Consider the following 22,982-nt stretch of genomic DNA (forward strand, 5'->3'; position numbering starts at 1 on the left):
CCTCCATGCAGGATGGTCTGAGGAGAGGAGATGAGGAGTTGTCTACCTATGCAGACGATGTGTTTGATTCTCCGTCTGAGGCCGCCATTAAAGAGGAGGAGTCTAACACAGCAGCGGATGAGAGTGACCTCACAGGTGGCGCCTTGGACAAGAACGAACTGGAGAGGAGTCACCTGATGCTGTGAGTGGAACACAGACATCACACACGCAAGTTGTTGCTGCTACTGTAGTCAGTTTCACTTAACACACACCCTCTTCTGACCCTCTCTCCCACTATCTCCCCTTCCTCCGCTACTCTCTCTCTCTCTCTCTCTCTCTCTCTCTCTCTCTCTCTCTCTCTCTCTCTCTCTCTCTCTCTCTCTCTCTCTCTCTCTCTTTCTCTCTCTCTCTCTCTCTCTTTCTCTCTCTACTCCACAGGCCCCTGGAGCGGGGCTGGCGTAAGGGTAAAGAACCTGGACTGTCTCAGGTCCAGCCCAAGATGCGTCTGCGCCAGGAGGTGGTGAGTGTGAGCGGGCAGCGGCGAGGCCAGCGGATCACAGTGCCCGTCAAGAAGCTCTTCGCCAGGGAGAAGAGGCCCTACGGCCTAGGGATGGTGGGCAGGCTCACTAACAGAACCTATCGCAAACGCATCGACAGCTTCGTCCAGCAACAGATAGAGGACATGGACGACCACAGGTACACTTTATTGTCAATGAGGATTTTCCGATTCTTTAATTTCAATGTGGAATTCGGAATTTGCTACATTGCTATGCATTTGACTTCAACTCTGGCATGGTCACATAGTCGCACTGTAACATAAAACATGTCTAAGATTTTATCACACTACAGGAGCAAAGCCCAGTCACATCTGTAGTGGAGGTCGGAGCTGTGTCTGAGTTTGCCCCAGATAAGATACAGTATGAGTCATCACGGATAATAGAAAGCACCTAATTTCTGTGACTGACCTGGCCTCTAGATTAATAAACAAACCAGGACTGTGTGACTCAGTAACAGATGGTCGAGTCCCAGCCCACCATGTGGGAAACAATGGTTTACACAGTTGTTGTCATACATTACTAACTCCTATCCTAGTGGATGCAGCTGTTGTCAGTGTGAAGTCCACACAGACATACTGAGATAGTTTTTCTAACAGAAGAGGCAAGCTGCTGTACTATGTGATATACCGTATTGATATTGTGTGTGTGTCTGTGTCTCTCTCTGTGTGTGTTTGTGTGTGTGTGTGTGTGTGTGTGTGTGTGTGTGTGTGTGTGTGTGTGTGTGTGTGTGTGTGTGTGTGTGTGTGTGTGTGTGTGTGTGTGTGTGTGTGTGTGTGTGTGTGTGTGTGTGTGTGTGTGTGTGTGTGTGTGTGTGTGTGCGTGCGTGCGTGCGTGTGTGTGTGTGTGTGTGTGCAGGCCTTTCTTTACCTACTGGATCACATTTGTCCACCTGTTAATCACCATCCTGACTGTTTGTCTCTACGGCATCGCCCCTGTGGGCTTCTCCCAGCACGAGACCGTCGACTCGGTCAGTACAGTGACTGTTATATAATGTAGTTTGCGTTATGAATGTTACAGTGATGTTTGTATAGTGCTTTGCTATAATGTGATGAGTGATCCATTGCGTCAATGTGTTATGTCTTTGCATTTGACTTTGTAAACCCTTTGGCTTTTCCCCTGTCCCTCTTTAGGTATTGAGAAATAAAGGTGTTTATGAAAACGTCAAGTTTGTGCAACAAGAAAACTTCTGGGTGGGACCAAATTCTGTAAGTGTAACTTTTTTTAGGCTAACGTACTTCATTTGATCATTTAAACCTACGTATATGTCAGCTATGAGACGCTGTGTTGTATTTGAACAAACCTTACACGATGGTAAGTCATAGCGCCGGTAGCATAACTCTCTGTTATGCTGCTCCCAAACTTTATATTATAATGAAACTTTGGTGATTAAGATGTTTATTAATACGAGGGTTACCGGCACAAAAAGCACATCTCCGTTCTTGTTCCGTGAGCATAAGGGAACTGTGTGTCACAGCTGGATAGGTTGCGCTTTCGCTCACAAAATCCATGCCATTACGCGTTACCACTAATACCTGCTTTTCGTTGGTCTTAAATCTCTCGATATGCGCTGCAGGGGTTGGAACCAAAATGCTTTTCAGAGGGTTTGTTCCACTGTTCCGACCAGATTTACTTCACCAATCAGTGCGGATAGGGCAGCTTGCTATGGAGCAGGCAGTCTATAGTTACATGTGTGATGGAAAGAACAGTGTAGGGCACGAGATGCGACTAAAATTTTACAGGTGGGGAGAGAGCAAGAGAGGGTGGAGAAGGACGCTTGGCTTGAAGCGCTGGGGATCTTGTTTTGACATGCATTATCTGAATTAGGCCCACAGAATTATACCTACGGAGGTGCAGCTTCTATGGAGGAACTTTGAATGTCTTTGATCTTCAGAGAAATGGCTTAATGTTGGACCTAACAAGCTTGTGTGTGCAGACCGGCACCAGAATTCTGAATCATGCTTGTAATGTCAGTAGGCTACACTAGCCTATGCTTCAGAGGGGAGGGGCAGGTAGCCTAAACACGCCCGCACTCTGACAAAGATTTTCTGCTGGCAGGCAGACACTGGAAGAAGTTTCTGAGAGACAGAGGGAGGGCTTTGCATAGCTGCTTTGCTGTGCTTTTTGTGGGACAAAAAAAAAATGCCTGCAATGTTAAATAATGTTATTAACCGGTTCCCATGCTTTTAAAATAATGGTTCTGTTTCCCGGAAAAGTATAGATCACTTTTGTTCCCAGTTCTGATTCTGTTCCTTGAAAAATGTTGTTATTTTCCGGTTTCCAGTTTTGTTCCCTGAACTGATTCCAACCCCTGCTTTTGCACTTGTTTTCAAGGACACACCACAAATATTCCTACCTCAGCGCATCTAGCTGATATTAGACAGGTAAATTGATATTAGAATGGTAAATTGATATTAGATAGGTAAATTGATATTAGACAGGTAAATTGATATTAGACAGGTAAATTGATATTAGACAGGTAAATTGATATTAGACAGATAAATTGATATTAGACAGATAAATTGATATTAGAGAGATAAATTGATATTAGACAGATAAATTGATATTAGACAGGTAAATTGATATTAGACAGATAAATTGATATTAGACAGATAAATTGATATTAGACAGGTAAATTGATATTAGACAGATAAATTGATATTAGACAGATAAATTGATATTAGACAGATAAATTGATATTAGACAGGTAAAACTGAACCTGGCGCATGTGGTGCAAAACGCCAGAGTACCTGTTTTTACATGCTGTAATGTCAAAACGAACGTGCGTTTGGCACTTGCGCTGCCGTAGCGCCAGCCGAAAATAGAGCCCCTTGTCTGTGTTCTGATTGCACACCCTCCCCCTGACCTGCAGGAGGCGCTAATCCACCTGGGGGCTAAGTTCTCCCCCTGCATGCGTCAGGACCAGCAGGTTCATGACCTGATCCAGGAGAAGAGAGGAAGAGAGCGGGAGTCAGCCTGCTGTGTGAGGAACGACCGCTCCGGCTGTCTTCAGACCTCACAGGAGGAGTGCTCTGTGAGTTACCCTGGTGTTCCACTACTGTTACAGTCATACTATGTTTAATATCCTAAAATCTGTAGCAATTAACCCCTGTCTCTCTCTTCCCCCTGTTCTCCCTCTGCAGTCTACTCTAGCAGTATGGGTGAAGTGGCCTCATCACCCCAGTGCTCCTCTCCTGGAGGGGAAGGTCCGTCAGCACGGCTCAGTCTGCCACCAGGACCCCAGGTAATAAACTGCTTCTCTCTCTCCTCTTCATCCATCTCCCTCTCTTCTTCTTTATCTCCTCTTCCCTTAATACGTTATATGTTCTTTCCTCTGTTCCTCTCGTTTCAGAATATGCCTGGAGCCAGCCTCTGTGTCGCCTCATGAGTGGCCTGATGACATCACCAAGTGGCCAGTGTGTACCAGGTACAACCCAGGCAACCACACTAACCTCCCCCACGTAGACTGTGCCATCACTGGACGGCCATGCTGCATTGGGACCAAAGGGAGGTGAGGACAGACAGTACCCTCCACAAACTGCACGGTAGTGGTGAATACTATATGAGGTTCCTCAACTGGCCCCTCAATTTTTCTGATTAAAAAAATACATTTTTTTTATAGTTATTGTTGGACATAAAATACTGGAAAAAGATTGGAAAATCAGCTCCAAGTGACAAAAACTTTGGAAATATATTCCAAAGTATTTTCACGCATAATATAAAGATAGAGCTCTGGAAAAAATTAAGAGACCACTGCAAAATTATCAGTTTCTCTGGTTTTACTATTTATACGTATGTTTTTGGGTAAAATTAAAAAAAAATGTTTTATTCTATAAACTACTGACAATATTTATCCAAAATTCCAAATAAAAACATTGTCCTTTAGAGCATTTATTTGCAGAAAATGACAACTGGTCAAAATAACAAAAAAAGATGCAGTGTTGTCAGACCTCGAACAATGCAAAGAAAATAAGTTCATATTCATTTTTAAACAACACAATTCTAATGTTTTAACTTGGGAAGAGTTCAGAAATCAATATTTGGTGGAATAACCCTGATTTTCAATCACATCTTTCATGCGTCTTGGCATGCACTACACCAGTCTTTCACATTGATGTTGGGTGACTTTATGTCACTCCTGGCCCAAAAACTCAAGCAGATCGGCTTTGTTTGATGGCTTGTGACGATCCATCTTCCTCTTGATCACATTCCAGAGGTTTTCAATGGGGATCAGGTCTGGAGATTGGGCTGGCCATGACAGGGTCTTGATCTGGTGGTCCTCCATCCACACCTTGATTGACCTGGCTGTGTGGCATGAAGCATTGTCCTGCTGGAAAAAACAATCCTCAGAGTGGGGGAACATTGTCAGAGCAGAAGGAAGCAGGTTTTCTTCCAGGACAGCCTTGTACGTGGCTTGATTCATGTGTCCTTCACAAAGACAAATCTGTCCGATTCCAGCCTTGCTGAAGCACCCCCAGATCATCACCGATCCTCCACCAAATTTCACAGTGGGTGTGAGACACTCTCCAGGTCCCGCACCTACTGTGATGATAATTTTTCCCAGAGCTGTATATGTGATTGTATAGTGATTATGTTTTAGTCGTCTATAAATGATTTGTAATTGTGTTCTGGCCTCCTGAGCATCCGCTCAAGAAGAAATCTAGTTCATGATCCCTGCTATAAGACTTATCGAAACAATTAACCATGTTTTGAAAGTGTGTTGCTGAGGAACCTGTACTTTATGCTTTTCAGTTCCCTCAGTCTTCACAGATATAGGTAGTTGATGTTGTAATGGCTTGTCTTGGCTTGTCACTATTCAGGTGCGAGATCACGTCCAGAGAGTACTGTGACTTTATGAAGGGCTACTTCCACGAGGACGCTACTCTCTGCTCCCAGGTGGCCTGTATGGATGATGTGTGTGGCTTGCTTCCTTTCCTCAACCCTGAGATCCCAGACCAGTTCTACAGACTCTGGCTCTCTCTATTCCTCCATGCTGGGTGAGTAGTGTTTCTCTGTAAAGAATATTCATTAGAATCTTTTTAGGTGTCTATTTTGAAAGGATTAAGCTAAGAACATGAACAACTTCATAGTTAAGAACACTAGAACAATATGGAAGAAAAATAAACGTATTCTACAAGAACAAATATCACTCCCTAAAAACACAACCCTAAATGACTTGGTAACAGGAAATACATTTATTTCCATGACAGAATTAAAAAGTCATTTTGGACTGACCAGTGTAGATAGTTTCAAATACATCCAACTTAAAAGTTACATTTCAGTTTTAAATCTTTAAGATATCAGAGCAACCTTGTGGGAATCTTATTTGAGTCAGAAAGGTATGTTCATTTGATAGGGAAGATATACAAAACCTTGCGTAGAGCATATCCAAATGACAATCTCTTTGAAAAAAAACTTCAAAAGAACTGATGTTGGCACAAGATGGAGGGAAAGTTGGAGCATAATTAAAGAAATGACAGAAAACGTACGTTTAATCCAGTATAAACTAATGTATAGCATTTATTATACAAGAGATACAATTCACAAATGTCAGAGTCGATGTCTCAAGTGTAAAACTAATAATGACTCAATAATCAATGCTTTCTGGGAATGCTATCAGGTCTGGAAGTTGTGGGCGGAGCTAGAAAGTTGGCTGTATTACAGGAAGTACTACAATGTAAACTTACTTTTGATCCGTCTGTCTGCATATTTCAAGACATGGAATATGGGAGTGTAGTGAGATACCTGATGAGCTGGACGATTCTCTTCTCATCACTCCTCTTGATAAAACGTATACTAAATACTTGGAAGTCAATCAATCCGCCATCATTGACACAGTGGAAAAATCGAATTATTTATTATTGAAATAGCATGAGCGACAATGAAAAAATCATTGGTAAAATTTAAGGCCAAGTGGCAAACAATAATGCAGGCACTAGGGATTGGGGTGTGAGCACGCGGGTCTGGGCAGATGAGATGTAGTCATTGTTTGTGTGTGTCTGTAAATTGTTGTTCAAATGTATGAGTTTGTTTTTAAAGTTTAAAAAAGTGGGGGAAAACTAAGATATATATAATACCAGTAAAAAGTTTGGACACAACTACTCATTCCAGGATTTTTCTTTTCTACATTGTAAAATAAAAGTGAAGACATCAAAACTATGAAATGACACATATGGAATCATGTAGTGACCAAAAAATGATTAAACATATAAAAATAGATGTTATATTTGAGATTCTTCAAAGAAGCCATCCTTTGCCTTAATGACAGATTTGCACACTCTTGGCATTCTCTCAACCAGCTTCATGAGGTAGTCACCTGGAATGCATTTCAATTAACAGGTGTGCTTGTTAAAAGTTAATTTGTGGAATTTCTTTCATTCTTAATGCGTCTGAGCCAATCAGTTGTGTTGTGACAAGGTAGGGGTTGTATACAGAAGATAGCCCTATTTGGTAAAAGAACAAGTCCATATTATGGCAAGAACAGCTCAAATAAACAAAGAAAAATGACAGTCCATCATTACTTTAAGACATGAAGGTCAGTCAATACGGAACATTTCAAGAACTTTGAAAGTTTCTTCAAGTGCATCATCAAGTGCTATGATGAAACTGGCTCTCATGAGGACCACCACAGGAAAGGAAGACCCAGAGTTACCTCTGCTGCAGAGGATAAGTTCAATAGTTACCAGCCTCAGAAATTGCAGCCCAAATAAATGATTCACAGACACATCTCAACATCAACTGTTCAGAGGAGACTGTGTGAATCAGGCCTTCATGGTCGAATTGCTGCAGAGAAACCACTACTAAAGGACACCAACAATAAGAAGAGACTTGCTTGGGGCAAGAAAAATTAGCAATGGACATTAGACCGGTGGAACTCTGTCCTTTGGTCTGATGAATCCAAATTGGAGATTTTTGGTTCCAACCGCTGTGTCTTTGTGAGACGCAGAGTAGGTGAACGGATGATCTCCGTATGTGTGGTTCCCACCGGGAAGCATGGAGGAGGGGGTGTGATGGTGTGGGGGTGCTTTGCTGGTGACAATGTTAGTGATTTATTTAAAATTCAAGGCACACTTAACTAGCATGGCTACCACAGCATTCTGCAGCGATATGCCATCCCATCTGGGTTGTGCTTAGTGGGACTTGTTTTTCAACAGAACAATAACCCAACACACATCCAGGCTGTGTAAGGGCTATTTGACCAAGAAGGATAGTGATGGAGTGCTGCATCAGATGGCCTGGCCTCAACAATACCCTGACCTCAACCCAATTGAGATGGTTTGGGATGAGTTGGACCGCTGAGTGAAGGAAAAGCAGCCAACAAGTGCTCAGCATATGTGGGAACTCCTTCAAGACTGTTGGAAAAGCATGTGAAACTGGTTGAGAGAATTGCAAGTGTGTGCAAAGCTGTCATCAAGGCAAAGGGTGGCTACTTTGAAGAATATAAAATATAAAACATATTTTGATTTGTTTAACACTTGTTTGGTTACTTCATGATTCCGTATGTGTTATTTCATAGTTTTGATATCTTCAATATTATTCTACAATGTAGAAAATAGTACAAATAAAGAAAAACCCTTGAATGAGTAGGTGTGTCCAAACTTTTGAGTGGCACTGTATATATGTAAAATATTAATTGGTATTAGACAAGTTGTGTTCAATATGTTTAAACTTTGTCCTGCACAATGTCCTGCATGATGTGTCAAACATCATGAATGAATTAGGAAGCTACTGTATTTGGGCATCGTATTTTTGCGTCTCAAATGTTATGTGAATGTGCAACCTGTAGACGTTTGTTTGTCTTGTGTATCGCAAGTCAGCTTTGTTCCAGGGCGTTAGTGTGCTTTACACATACCAGTCGACGCACTAGCTCTGTTAATCACTCTTGCTTGTGCAGCTAGTTAGTACAGACTAGCTAGGCTAGGTAGCTAGTACACGCTAGCTAGGTTAGGTAGCTTCTAATTATACATGTAATTTCACCACCCGTGCTGTTGGTGGCGGTAACGCACCATCCTCTCTGGCACCAACATCCTGTCTCATGTTGTATGTCTCATAGTGTCTGTGGCGGGAAAATGTATCTGCTGGAGCCAGACCCTATTGGACAATAATGTAGTTTGTAACCTGCTGAGACTCTCCATATCTTTCTTTATTTGCTAATATGTATCCCTGTAGGATCCTGCACTGCCTGGTGTCGGTGCTCTTCCAGATGACCATCCTGAGGGACTTAGAGAAGCTGGCCGGCTGGCTGAGGATCTCTATCATCTACATCGTCTCTGGCATCACTGGCAACCTGGCCAGCGCCATCTTCCTGCCCTACAGAGCAGAGGTACAGTACTGTAGATACACTGATCATATAGGTCTAGTGATATCACTGGTATAATCTCAAATATAATAAGAATCTCAAATGTAATTGATTTTGTGTTGTTGTCATCACACTGGCTGTCCCTTAGGTGGCAGGAGGACAAGTATTTAACTGCCAATATGACACAATGTGTGTGTCTCTCTTTCTGTCCTCCTGCTCCCTCTCCCCCTTCCTCCCCAGGTTGGTCCAGCTGGCTCTCAGTTTGGTATCCTGGCCTGTCTGTTTGTTGAGCTGTTCCAGAGCTGGCAGATCCTGGAGCGTCCGTGGAGGGCTTTCACCAAGCTGTTGTGTGTCGTCATCTTTCTCTTCTCCTTTGGCCTGCTGCCCTGGATAGACAACTTCGCCCACATCTCCGGATTCATCTCTGGACTCTTCCTCTCCTTCGCCTTTCTGCCATACATCAGGTGAGAGCTGGTTTGATTTAGTAATATTTTGGGGATTCTTTGTGTATGTAATGTAAAGCGCTTTGAACTACTTAAAAAATAATGTGGCTCAGATCTAAATGGCTCAGTTGGTTCTGGGTTTGAGGCCTCATATACCTGAATATATTATGTTTAACTGTAACTTTAAGTTACTTTGTGTAATATTTTTATATATTTTATTATTACATAGAAATTAAATATGGCCTCAAGGTTATGCTATACCCTTTAATACGTCAAACACTCATTTTGATTTTATGATCTTATTCTCCTTATTATTTCCAGTTTTGGCCGTTCGGACATGTACCGTAAGCGTGTCCAGATCTGTGTGTTCCTGTTGGTGTTCCTGGGTCTCTTCTCAGGGCTGGCTGTACTCTTCTACATCCACCCGGTCAAGTGTGAGTGGTGTGAGTACCTCACCTGTATTCCCCTCACTGACAAGTTCTGTGACAAGTACGACCTCAACGCCCACCTCCACTGACCCGGCCTTTGACTGTACAATTGCAATGACTAGAATGGACAATCTCAAAGAACTATAGCCTCACGCGCCAGGATAGCAGGACAAAAGGGTCGGCTGGTGAACAAGACTCTAAGCAACGTCATGGCATGGACCAGACCGGCGGCCATATTTGGTGTAGCATTCAGGACATTGGACGTGAAGATTGCCAATCTTGGAAAAATAACTGTTGATCTTAAAAACTGTTGATCTGTCTCCATTCGATTTTGTTTATATGGACATTGCTAGCGAGTGACCTGTCACTTTCAAAGCATAAAGACTTAAAGAGAGAAAGGGGGGGGAGAAGGGGGTAAAATGTGACTATTGCCTTGCCGCTGCTCTTATTAAAAACAGACACAACAGCACCACTTTGTGGCCGTCAGACCACATACAGCTGTGTAGGGATTTTGTTTTGTATTTTTCTACCCACGTCATAAAGCTGACTAAAAGTTTTATTGGTTTATTGGATGACCTCAGACAGGGAACTATCTCACAGGAAAGAAAAGGGATTACTGTAGTACTGTAGGATGACTGCCTCTGGTGCCTTGGTTATTACTGCCATATCTAGGTCCAAGTCTCAAATGGCACACTATTCTCTATACCAGAGGTTCCCAAACTTTTTCACTCAGGCCCCCTTCCAGCGTTGGAGAACATCTCACAATGGCACAAGCATTGTTCATGACACAAACTGTTCACACCCCTCTTGATGACAGAGAGAAAATGTTGCAGGTTTAAACCTTATTTCCTGCAATTCTAGACATTTTGCCAAGCCTAATGTGTTTTCATGTGATATTTGAGTGACTCAAAAATTACAACAAAATCTATGGGCTAAAAAACATTAGCTGACATGGGTTAGTTGATCTGGACATTTCTGACAAGTTATAAATAGCTCTCTAAGGTCTACAATGACTGACATGACAAGAGGAACTGATGATGCACTATCCAATATCGAAAATGCACCTTTTGCATTCTACTATTACAACTATACAAGTGTTTTTTTGTGTGGGGGGTGCTGCCGACCCCTCACCCCCCCTTGGGGAACCACTGCTCTATACAGTGAACTATATAGGGAATAGTGTGTCATGTCTGCCCTATATTACACTAGACAAAACACTTGTAGGTTAACATGTATACTGCTGTCTAAGTGGTGGTGAGTGTTTGGAGGGTAGCGTTTTAGCTACCTGCTTATCTGTACCTGCCAATACAGCAACACAAACTGACGCTTTCTGTCTGTGTGTCCAATTTATTTCTGTTGTGTGAATGTGTGTGTGTGTTGCTTGGGGGTGTGTGTGTGTGTGTGTGTGTGTGTGTGTGTGTGTGTTGCTTGGGTGTGTGTGTGTGTGTGTGTGTGTGTTGCTTGGGGGTGTGTGTGTGTGTTGCTTGGGGGTGTGTGTGTGTGTGTGTGTGTTGCTTGGGTGTGTGTGTGTGTGTGTGAGGGATCTGAAACTGTTGTGCCTTGTTGCACATGCATGTTTCGCCCAGTAGATGGTAGAGTTGCTTTGAGTAAATGGCTGTCATCAGGAACATGTAACTTACACAAGATGCATGTCTGATGTCATCATATACCCTTAAACAAACTTAGTCTGAATGGCTCTTAAAGTAAGATATATAATGCACACATTGTGTGCATAGAAACATTTCTAGTACTCTGTGTTATCCACATTGTCTCTGCTAGGGGATTTGTAGGCTAATGTCGACTACAGACCTATGTTGTTCCATGGCTCTGGCCTCATGATTTAAATGTGATATGTTTATACCACACACCTCTTAATGGTGCACTTCAAGACATTTCTTTTGTCGTTGACTAATTCTCTCTGCCTCTCCTTGAGTCGCCAGCCTCTTCCCACGCATAAACACACACACACACACACACACACACACACACACACACACACACACACACACACACACACACACACACACACACACACACACACACACAGTCTGTAATTTATGGTGCACTTCAAGTCCTCTCTCTTTTGTCGTTTACTAATTCTCTCTTCCACCCCCCTCTCCTTGAGTCACCAGCCCTTACACACACACACACACACACACACACGCTGAGTCTGTAATTCAAAGTTAATCAGTGCGTCGACTCCACTCAAGCCTACTGTCGATGAAAAGCTGAATATGACAAACCCTTATTTGCAGCCAAGGTATAATAGCTATGTAGTATGTTTAGGAACTATTCCATGAATCTCACCTTACAGATCCTTCTCTGCCTGTAGATTGAATGCCATATTACTTTCACCCATCCAGCCCTTTTAGATGGGACTAGTTTTTGCTCACTTTCTCCTCTCAACTGTATGTAATTTCTATCGTATACATCTCCCCCTCAAAACGTCTCTCTCGCTCTCTTTGTTTTTCTCCCATTCTCTCTCTAAGACAGCTGAACAGCTGAGGTGGGCACACAGTGCTGTTAAACTCACCCAGCCTCTCTCTTCCCATCCTATCCTCCCCTCCCTCTCCTCCATCCATGGCCCTATGGAGATGCTAATTTGATTTTAAGTGGGCAATACCACTTCCTTTCCCTCTCCACATCAGCCGACTAGATGACCTCTGACTGATTAGCAAACTGCACTGGGTCATATGGATCAAAGAGAAGGACATGCTGGCCTTTTTACCTCTTTCTCTCACTCTATCCAAGTAAATGTTTTATACATTTTCTCTGTCTGTGTCTTATTTGGACATTAGTCATTGGTCACCCTTTACAATACATACCCACTTTAATTTTTTATTTAACTAGGCGAGTCATTTAAGAACAAATTATTATTTTCAATGATGGCCTAGGAACAGTGCGTTAACTGCCTTGTTCAGAATGACAGATGTGTACCTTGTCAGCTCGGGGATTTGATCTTGCAACTTTTCGGTTACTAGTCTTTAGTTTCGGTTACAGAAATGTTTTTCCCTTGTTTGTCACACCGGCTAGTCTCTCCACCCACTGGTGCCCACTGCCCAGTAAACTCTTGTTATACTAGAAAGCACAACTTTGGCTATATCGATTAATTAAGGTTATTGGGGAATTGACGCGATCAGGACTACTTCACAATAATTCAACAATCAAGTCTGCATGATAATTTAGTCAAATTGCTCCAATTTAGGAGATAAAACTGAATTTCAACAGTATCCCCCTTTTAACCATGTCAACATTCCAAACACAACTTTGCCTGATTTGATCTTGTGGCATACTGTAAGAATGCAGGTGATTAACTGAGAATTAAACATGCAGTGACATTATTCTGGAAAGAACATTAGATTGATTCATGATGATATTTGCCCACCATTTAGTGGTGGAAGAAACAAATTGACCTGAACTGTTCAGCTTTTACTCAAGAAAAACATATATTTTCATTTTTGTTGCTTCATGGTATAAGAACCCTGTCGGTTTAGTTTAAGGTTAGGGTTTAACTAACCTACCGTAGCAGGCGTGAAAAGACATGGATGGATGAAGGGATGGATTGATAAATGAATAGATAGATGGAAATATGGGCAGGCAGGCAGGTAGGTGGGTGTGCTACTGCCTCCCTGGCTGGAAAGCCGACCCTGAAACTGGACCCTGACAGCTGCTCAGCAGGTGGTCACTGACAGGCTCTCTTTCTTCATTGTGCCTGGAGCAACACACACACACACACACACACACACACACACACACACACACACACACACACACACACACACACACACACACACACACACACACACACACACCAGGCCCCCAGGCTCTTAGCCCAGGTGAGGGGGATGGGAGAGGGTCCACAGTGCACCTGTCTGAGCCCAACTCCACCCCCTCCAATGACACAGTATTATTGTGAATAATAATAGCCTGAATCACACTTGGCCTATCTGCCACCTGGGCTGTGACTGACTGGCCCACTTCCCCCTGGAAGAGAGAAAGGAGGGAGTTTAAGCACTAAGACAACACTGAGCTAAGCGTATCCACACTTTTTCTCTTTTCTCAGTTTGTTGTTCTTGTGTAACTGACTGTCCCCCTTCCCTCTGGCAGAGAGGAGACACACAGAGAGGAGACACACAGAGAGGAGACACACGGAGAGGAGACACACAGAGAGGAGACACACAGAGAGGAGACACACAGAGAGGAGACACACAGAGAGGAGACACACGGAGAGGAGACACACAGAGAGGAGACACACAGAGAGGAGACACACGGAGAGGAGACACACGGAGAGGAGACACACAGAGAGGAGACACACAGAGAGGAGCCACACAGAGAGGAGACACACAGAGAGGAGACACACAGAGAGGAGACACACGGAGAGGAGACACACGGAGAGGAGACACACAGAGAGGAGACACACGGAGAGGAGACACACGGAGAGGAGACACACGGAGAGGAGACACACAGAGAGGAGACACACAGAGAGGAGACACACAGAGAGGAGACACACAGAGAGGAGACACACAGAGAGGAGACACACAGAGAGGAAACACACAGAGAGGAGACACACAGAGAGGAGACACACAGAGAGGAGACACACAGAGAGGAGACACACAGAGAGGAGACACACAGAGAGGAGAGTGTGTGTACTAAGAATCTGCATCTGCTCTTAAAAGGTGCACATTCAAAAAAAAAACTCTTGTCCTGCTGTCCCCCTCCTTTCCTTCACCCCTCACCTGTCAGCTCCAGAACCCGCCCTGCCAAGTCCCTGTGTCCCCCAGCAGCCCTACAGACGTCTCTCCCGGCCCTGGCCCTGATCCCCTAAGCCCCTTCTCTCTGGTCCTCTGTTTCTAATCACACACACAGAGAGCCATTTGGGTGCCCTTTATAGGACAGATGCATTATGGGTAAGGTCAGAGAGTACAGCGGACCTTATGTCTCTAATAGTTTATTTTCAAAAGATGAGCGCAGAGGCGAGGAGAAGAGAGGGAATCAGTGTACTAATATATTCGCATCCTTTCAAACACACAGGTGATTCAGCACATCTATGTTTAACCGTGTAGAGGAAGTAGAAATATTTCCATCCATCATGGTGTATGACGTCACTCCAGAATGGAATGTCCACTTGAGCTCCTGTTCTAAAGAACTATAACGTCTTGTCCATCTGGGCTGTGTTCCACTGACTGTACTGTGTGATGGGTCAATAGTTGTGAAGAAGCAGGCAGCCAATTGTTATATTATGTGTCCTGTGTAAAACCATCAGTGAACAGGGCAAGTAGAGACCTGCCTGGACTGAGGAGCGGTCCGTATCCCTGGTCAGGCTTAATATATTGTCCCTTTCTGACTCAGCACTGGGAACAGAACAAACACACAAACGCATGCATTCACATTTATGAAGGCACGCAGACACACGCACGAATGGGTGCACACACGCACGAATGGGTGCACACACGCACACACACACACACACACACGCAGATACACGCACGAATGGGTGCACACACGCAGACACACACACACACGCAGACACACGCACGAATGGATGCACACACGCAGACACACGCGCGAATGGGTGCACACACGCAGACACACGCACGAATGGGTGCACACACGCAGACACACGCACGAATGGGTGCACACACACACGAATGGGTGCACACACGCACACACACACACACACACACGCAGATACACGCACGAATGGGTGCACACACGCAGACACACACACACACGCAGACACACGCACGAATGGATGCACACACGCAGACACACGCGCGAATGGGTGCACACACGCAGACACACGCACGAATGGGTGCACACACACACACACGGGCAGACACACGCATGCATGGGTGCACACACGCACGAATGGGTGCACACACGCACACACACACACACACACACACACACACACGCAGACACACGCACAAATGGGTGCACACACGCAGACACACGCACGAATGGGTGCACACATGCATACACACACGCAGACACACGCAGACACACGCAGACACACGCAGGAAAGCTGCTGTAGATTTGGATGAATGCTCATATTATTATTATTTCTCTCAAAATCTTTTGACCTGTAGAAAATCACCCTACATCACCATATTGAATGGGTGAGAGCCAGGATCAGCCAGTCCCCATCACTGAAAGTGAAAAAAAAAATGAAATCTCTCTCTCTATTTCTCTCTCGCTTCTGCTTCATTTAGGAAGAAATTCATTTGTTAGAAACTGTTCAACTATTTTCTTTTTCTCTCTTTGAGGCAACTAACTATTCACCACATTTTATACACTGCAGTGCTAGCTAGCTGTAGCTTATGCTTTCAGTACTAGATTCATTCTCTGATCCTTTGATTGGGTGGACAGCATGTCAGTTCATGCTGCAAGAGCTCTGATAGGTTGGAGGACGTCCTCCGGAAGTTGTCATAATTACTGTGTAAATCTATGGAAGTGGGTGAGAACGATGGTGAGAACCAAGTGAGAACTAAGTTTTGTATTGAAGTCAATGTACTCAGAGGATGAAAGCTAACTGTCCTCCGGCTACCACATGGTGCTACCCTACAGAGTGCTGTTGAGGCTACTGTAGACCTTTGCAAAATAGTGTGTTATAATCAATTATTTGGTGACATGTGACTATATTTATTATAGTTTTATCTAAAAAATGATCACTTTTTAAATGTTTTAATTTGTATGAAATTCACTGAGGAGGATAGTCCTCCCCTTCCTCCTCAGAGAAGCCTCCACTGTCATAAAGATATATATTTTTAACCACTAACCTGTCGATAAAAGCTTATGTCAGAAGCTGATCCATCAAGTCAATTGATTAAGGCATAATTCTAATGATGTCATGTATAATTTTCAAACATCCAGTCACTTGTTGACTAGAGGAGACAATGACCCTAGCTTAAACAATTTTACAATTTTACATTTTATTCAGATCATCAGTTTACGTTGTATTACTTTCGTCCCACCCGTCTCTCCAGTAACTTCTCTCAGGCTAACATCCAAGACTAGCTAGCATGATACTTGAAACCTATGCTGTTATTTAGTCACTAAATGGGTTAAGAAAATGACATGTGTTTGGAACCTTAATGGTTGAGGATTATAGAGCAGGTTTTAACCCTTTACTTCCTGATGCCTTGACAAGCTCTGTGTTTATTGTCTTTGTCTCGGTGTCTTTGTCCTTTCAGTACAGCTAAAAGAGCAGGTACACTCTTTCTGTCTCTTTTTTTACACAAACCGTCCAAAACATTGTAATAGGGACCACAATGGAAATAAGTCTTACTTTTTTTGTGATATACCTGTCATGTTTTTTTAACTGGCAAATAAAATAAATCAATTAACCTGTATTTACCTCAAGATGGTTTTTTTAATGTCACATACACCCAGATGGGGTGCAGTGAAATGTGTTGTTTTGCAGGGTCTTGCTCAAGGCCACATGGACAGATTGTTCACCTTGTTAGCTCTGGTATTTGAACCAGCAACCAACCGTTCAATGACTGGCCCAACTCTCTAACTGCTAGGCTACCTGCCACCCCACCAAGATCACTTCCCTAACCCCAAAAACCACGAGAACAGAACCCTTGTTATTAGGTCAGGGGAACTCTGTGTTCTATCCGTCCTATCCGATCTATCTCTGCGGTGGTTGTTTGTTGTCTCACCTCCCTCTCGCCCGCTCTTCTCTTACCCTTTATCTTTCCTCTGTTTTATATGTGTCCTGCTCGTCCCATTCCATTCAGGCCTCACTTATCATCTCAATGGCCGCCTGGGGAGACCGTCTACCCAGCTATAGCCCAGGCCGCTGTGGGCTCCTGGCAGCTTCATTCACTGGGCCAACCCATTGTGAGCTGTAAAGGGGTGGTGGATGTCTGGGTTGGATGTATAGGTCATAGTAAAGATTCAGACCACGCTTGTTGTGTCTGGTGGATGTAAAATGGAGGACCGGGACGGTTTGGGACAGGATGGTGCGGCTGTTGGTTTTATGTGCTGACTGTGCACTCTTCAAAGGACAGGAAAGCTGTTGGACTGCAATTGTGCAGTGTTAAATTTGAAATAGACAATGGATGAATAAATTGCTACGTAGGGTGCAATGTTCTTCCAATTCTTGTGCTTAGTTTCGGTATTATAGCCATTGGGAAAACAACTGGTTTTGGTACTGAGTAAATTAACTAGGACTGTTGTAGGAACAAATGCAGTTCCGCCATCCATCAGGCTTCAGACAACCTTTCCCATCTTTACAAATCTGCCAACAGATTTCTTTGTCTGAAGTGAATGCACATTCTAACGTAACCAAGGAAATGCATACTACTCTCTCTCTCTCTCTCTCTGTCTCACCACTAGTGTACTGACTCAGTGTGCTAATGGCATGAATGGGAAATGTGAATACAGTATAATGTTGAGTTGTGTGGGGGAGTTGAGACAAAGAGGTTAGAAGTGACTCCTTGGTGGGGTTTTGGAGGTCAGTCGGGCTGGTTGGAGAGTTTAGGCCTCTTTAGTAGCTGGTGGAGGCAATAAATGATTGCTTAGTCTGAAGAGCCACACTCCATCCAAATCAAGCAAGTTGTAATTTTGTCGCCGGGCACCGACAGGGTCTGTCTGTGATTAGAGGAGTCTGTGTGTGTGTGTGTGTGTGTGTGTCCTCATGCCTCAGACCTTGGGAGGGCTGGCTGAGCAAGCCTGAGCTTGCCTTGGTGATGTCACAAACCCTGTCAGAGTTGAAGGATGGTGGCAGCGCTAGCTAGGATAATGTTTCACTAGTCATGCATTATCAGACCAAATACACAAACACCACCTAATAGTCGTTATATATCTACCAAACCTGGGTCAAATGCATAATGTAAAAATACTTTCAGATATTCGAGCTGTGCTTGGTTAGTTCTGCCCAGTGCAATGGAACCAATGGAATAGTTCAAAAATAACAAACTCCAATAGCACCTCAATTACCTTCATCATGCATATTTGAAAGTATCTGACATACACTACCGTTCAAATGTTTGGGGTCACTTAGAAATGTCCTTGTTGTTGAAAGAAAAGCACATTTTTTGTCCATTAAAATAATATCAGATTGATCAGAAATACAGTGTAGACATTGTTAATGTTGTAAATGACTATTGTAGCTGGAAACGGCAGATTTTTTAAATGGAATATCTACATAGGTGTCACGTTCCTGACCTATTTATGTTAGTTTTTGTGTGTTAGTTGGTCAGGACGTGAGGGTGGGTGATTCTGTAACGGGTGACGCTCTCCTCATCCTCGGACGAGGTGAGGAGAGAAGGATCTTCTGACCAAAACGCAGCTTGTGGGAAATAAGCCATCTTTATTATAACAACGATGATGGCAAACACGAAACGAAACAAACACTTTCCAAACTACAAAATAACAAAACGACGTTGACGAAACCTGAACATAAACTTATATAACTAAATAAACTTACGTACAGGAAACAGACGACATCGAAACGAAAACGAAACAAACAAACGCTACAGTCCAGTGTGGTACGAACAAACATACTGACACAGGAGACAATCACCCACAAACAAACAGTGAGAATGCCCTACCTAAATATGACTCTTAATTAGAGGCAAACGCAAACCACCTGCCTCTAATCAAGAGCCATACCAGGCAAACCAAAACCAACATAGAAACAGATAACATAGAATGCCCACCCAACCTCACGTCCTGACCAACTAACACACAAAAACTAACATAAATAGGTCAGGAACGTGACAGTACCCCCCCCCACAAGGTGCGAACTCCGGACGCACCAGCACAAAGTCTAGGGGAGGGTCTGGGTGGGCATCTAACCACGGTGGTGGCTCAGGCTCCGGGCGCGGTTCCCACCCCACCATAATCCATCCTAACTTCCTCCCTCCAAGAATGTCCACCCTCTTTTGACCCCCACAAAATTCCCCTTAACAACATATCCAATAGGGACAACACCGGGACAGAGAGATAAATCAAGAAAGAGGGATAGATAAGAATATAGAGATAGATGAAGATAGAGAGGGAGATTAGGATAGAGGGGCAACTCCGGACTGAAAGGCAGCTCCGGACAGAGAGACAGCTCTGGACTGATGGGCAGTTCTGGGTATCCAGCCTTTTCAGGCTGAAGGACAGCTCATGGCTGACTGACGAATCTCGATGCTCATGGCTGGCTGACGGCTCTCGACGCTCATGGCAGGCTGACGGCTCTCGACGCTCATGGCAGGCTGACGGCTCTCGACGCTCATGGCAGGCTGACGGCTCTCGACGCTCATGGCAGGCTGACGGCTCTCGACGCTCATGGCAGGCTGACGGCTCTCGACGCTCATGGCAGGCTGACGGCTCTCGACGCTCATGGCAGGCTGACGGCTCTGGCTGCTCATGGCTCTCTGACGGCTCTGGCTGCTCATGGCTCGCTGGCGGCTCTGGCTGCTCATGGCTCGCTGGCGGCTCTGGCAGATCCTGTCTGGTTGGCGGCTCTGGCAGATCCTGTCTGGTTGGCGGCTCTGGCAGATCCTGTCTGGTTGGCGGCTCTGGCAGATCCTGTCTGGTTGGCGGCTCTGGCAGATCCTGTCTGGTTGGCGGCTCTGGCAGATCCTGTCTGGCTGACGGCTCTAGCGGCTCCTGTCTGGCTGATGGCTCTGTAGGCTCATGGCAGACGGGCGGCTTTGCAGGCTCATGGCAGACGGGCGGCTTTGCAGGCTCCTGGCAGACGGATGGCTCAGACGGCGCTGGGGAGACGGATGGCTCAGATGGCGCTGGGGAGACGGATGGCTCAGATGGCGCTGGGGAGACGGATGGCTCAGATGGCGCTGGGGAGACGGATGGCTCTGGCCGGATATGGCGCACTGTAGACCTGGTGCGTGGTGCCAGAACTGGAGGCACCGTGCTAATGACAAGCACCTTCCTACTAGTGCGGGGAGCAGGGACAGGGCACACTGTATTCTCAAAGCCTACTCTATCCCTGATGCGTGGTACCGGCACTGGTGACACCGGGCTGAGGACAAGCACATCAGGATTAGTAGGGGGAGAAGATACAGTGGGTTCAGGGCTCTGGAGACGCACAGGTAGCTTAGTGCGTGGGGCCGGAACTGGAGGCACCGGGCTAGATACACGCACTACAGGGAGAGTGCGTGGAGGAGGAACAGGGCTCAGGATACGCACTGGTAGCCTAGTGCGTAGTGTAGACACTGTAGGTACTAGGCTGGGGCGGGGAGGTGGTGCCGGAAATACCGGACCGTGGAGGCGTACTGGCACTCTTGAGCATTGAGCTTGCCCAACCTTACCTGGTTGAATACTCCCGGTTGCCCGACCAGTGCGGGGAGGTGGAATAACCCGCACCGGGCTATGTAGGCGAACCGGGGAAACCATGCGTAAGGCCGGTGCCATGTATGCCGGCCCGAGGAGACGCACTGGAGACCAGACGCGTTGAGCCGGCCTCATGACACCTGGCTCAATACCCAATCTAGCCCTACCAGTGCGGGGAGGTGGAATAACCCGCACTGGGCTATGCACTCGTACAGGAGACACCGTGCGCTCTACTGCGTAACACGGCGCCTGCCCGTACTCCCGCTCTCCACGGTAAGCCTGGGAAGTGGGCGCAGGTCTCCTACCTGCCCTTGGCCCACTATCTCCTAGCCCCCCCCCAAGAAATTTTTGGGAATTACTCACGGGCTTTTTTGGCTTCCGTGCCAGACGCGTTCCCTCATAGCTCCGGTTCCTCTCCCCGGTAGCCTCTGCTCTCCTCCGTGCCTCCAGCTCAGCTTTGGGACGGCGATTTTCTCCTGCCTTAGCCCAGGGACCTTCTCCATTCATTATTTGCTCCCATGTCCAGAAATCCTTTCTCTCCTGTCCCTTACTCCGTTTCGTTTTCCCTTGCCGCTTGGTCTTAGCTTGGTGGGTGATTCTGTCACGATCGTGTACTGGAGAGAATGAGGACCAAGGCGCAGCTGGATATGAATACATCTTCTCTTTTTTTATTTAAAAGACGAAGATGAACACGACACGAAACACTTTAACAAAACTATACAAAACAACAAAACGACCGTGAAGCTACAAACGTTGTGCACATACAAACAGGCTACAAACGTTCTTACATAGACAATTACCCACAACCAATGAGAGCCTATGGCTACCCTAAATAAGGCTCCCAATCAGAGACAACCGAAATCAGCTGTCTCTAATTGGGAACCCATTCAGGTAACCATAGACTCTCCTAGATAACTAACCACCATAGACAATGCTAAACATCTACACTCAACACAAAACCATATACTACACCCATTAACCCCTTTACCAAATAAACACCCAAAACAACAAAACATAAACATTCCCCATGTCACACCCTGACCTAACTAAAATAATAAAGAAAACAAAGAATAATAAGGCCAGGGCGTGACAATAGGCGTACAGAGGCCCATTATCAGCAACCATCACTCCTGTGGTCCAATGGCACGTTGTGTTAGCTAATCCACGTTTATCATTTTAAAAGGCTAATTTATCATTAGAAAACCCTTTTGCAATTATGTTAGCACAGCTGAAAACTGTTGTCCTGATTAAAGAAGCAATAAAACTGGCCTTCTTTGGACTAGTTGAGTATCTGGAGCATCAACATTTGTGGGTTCGATTACAGGCTCAAAATGGCTAAAAACAAAGACCTATCTTCTGAAACTCGTCAGTCTATTCTTGTTCTGAGAAATGAAGGCTATTTCATGTGAGAAATTGCCAAGAAACTGAAGATCTCGTACAACGCTGTGTACTACTCCCTTTACAGAACAGCAAAAACTGTCTCTAACCAGAATAGAAAGAGGAGTGGGAGTCCCCGGTGCACAACTGAGCAAGAGGACAAGTTCATTAGAGTGTCTAGTTTGAGAAACAGACGCCTCACAAGTCCTCAACAAGCAGCTTCAATAAATAGTACCCGCAAAACACCAGTCTCAACGTCAACAGTGAAGAAGCGACTCTGGGATGCTGTCCTTCTAGACAGAGTTGCAAAGAAAAATACATATCTCAGACTGGCCAATAAAAAGAAAAGATAAAGATGGGCAAAAGAACATAGACACTGAACTCTGCCAGAAGTCGTCTCTTCACTGTTGACGTTGAGACCGGGCGCCTGCAGACTGACCTCGGTCGTCAGGTGAATGGTGTTTTCTCAGCGATTCACATTTCCTGCTAGGTAACCAAATGACACCTTCATCTCTAGCTGTAGCCCCCGAAGCCAGGCGCTCCCGAGTGGCGCAGCGGTCTACTGGATCCCAGTGCTAGAGGCACCACTACAGACCCTGGTTTGTTCCCC

The 22,982-nt window shown here is 45.0% G+C and overlaps 1 protein-coding gene across 4 annotated transcripts in view; it reads left to right on the forward strand.

Annotated features, from left to right (window-relative positions):
* The window catches only part of LOC129828949 (inactive rhomboid protein 1-like), a 51,855-nt gene extending 40,828 nt beyond the window's left edge, over positions 1-11,027 (forward strand). For all 4 annotated transcript variants that reach the window (XM_055890289.1, XM_055890290.1, XM_055890291.1 and 1 more), the window contains 11 exons: positions 12-181; positions 418-675; positions 1,392-1,503; positions 1,667-1,741; positions 3,406-3,567; positions 3,677-3,777; positions 3,886-4,044; positions 5,354-5,530; positions 8,703-8,856; positions 9,073-9,296; positions 9,597-11,027. In XM_055890289.1, the coding sequence (XP_055746264.1) occupies positions 12-181; positions 418-675; positions 1,392-1,503; positions 1,667-1,741; positions 3,406-3,567; positions 3,677-3,777; positions 3,886-4,044; positions 5,354-5,530; positions 8,703-8,856; positions 9,073-9,296; positions 9,597-9,792 (1,788 nt within the window). In that variant the 3' untranslated portion in view covers positions 9,793-11,027. The remainder of the gene's footprint in view (positions 1-11; positions 182-417; positions 676-1,391; positions 1,504-1,666; positions 1,742-3,405; positions 3,568-3,676; positions 3,778-3,885; positions 4,045-5,353; positions 5,531-8,702; positions 8,857-9,072; positions 9,297-9,596) is intronic.
* Positions 11,028-22,982: the final 11,955 nt, after the last annotated feature.

This window comes from Salvelinus fontinalis, chromosome 30, assembly GCF_029448725.1.
Source record: "Salvelinus fontinalis isolate EN_2023a chromosome 30, ASM2944872v1, whole genome shotgun sequence".
Lineage (NCBI taxonomy): Eukaryota > Metazoa > Chordata > Actinopteri > Salmoniformes > Salmonidae > Salvelinus > Salvelinus fontinalis.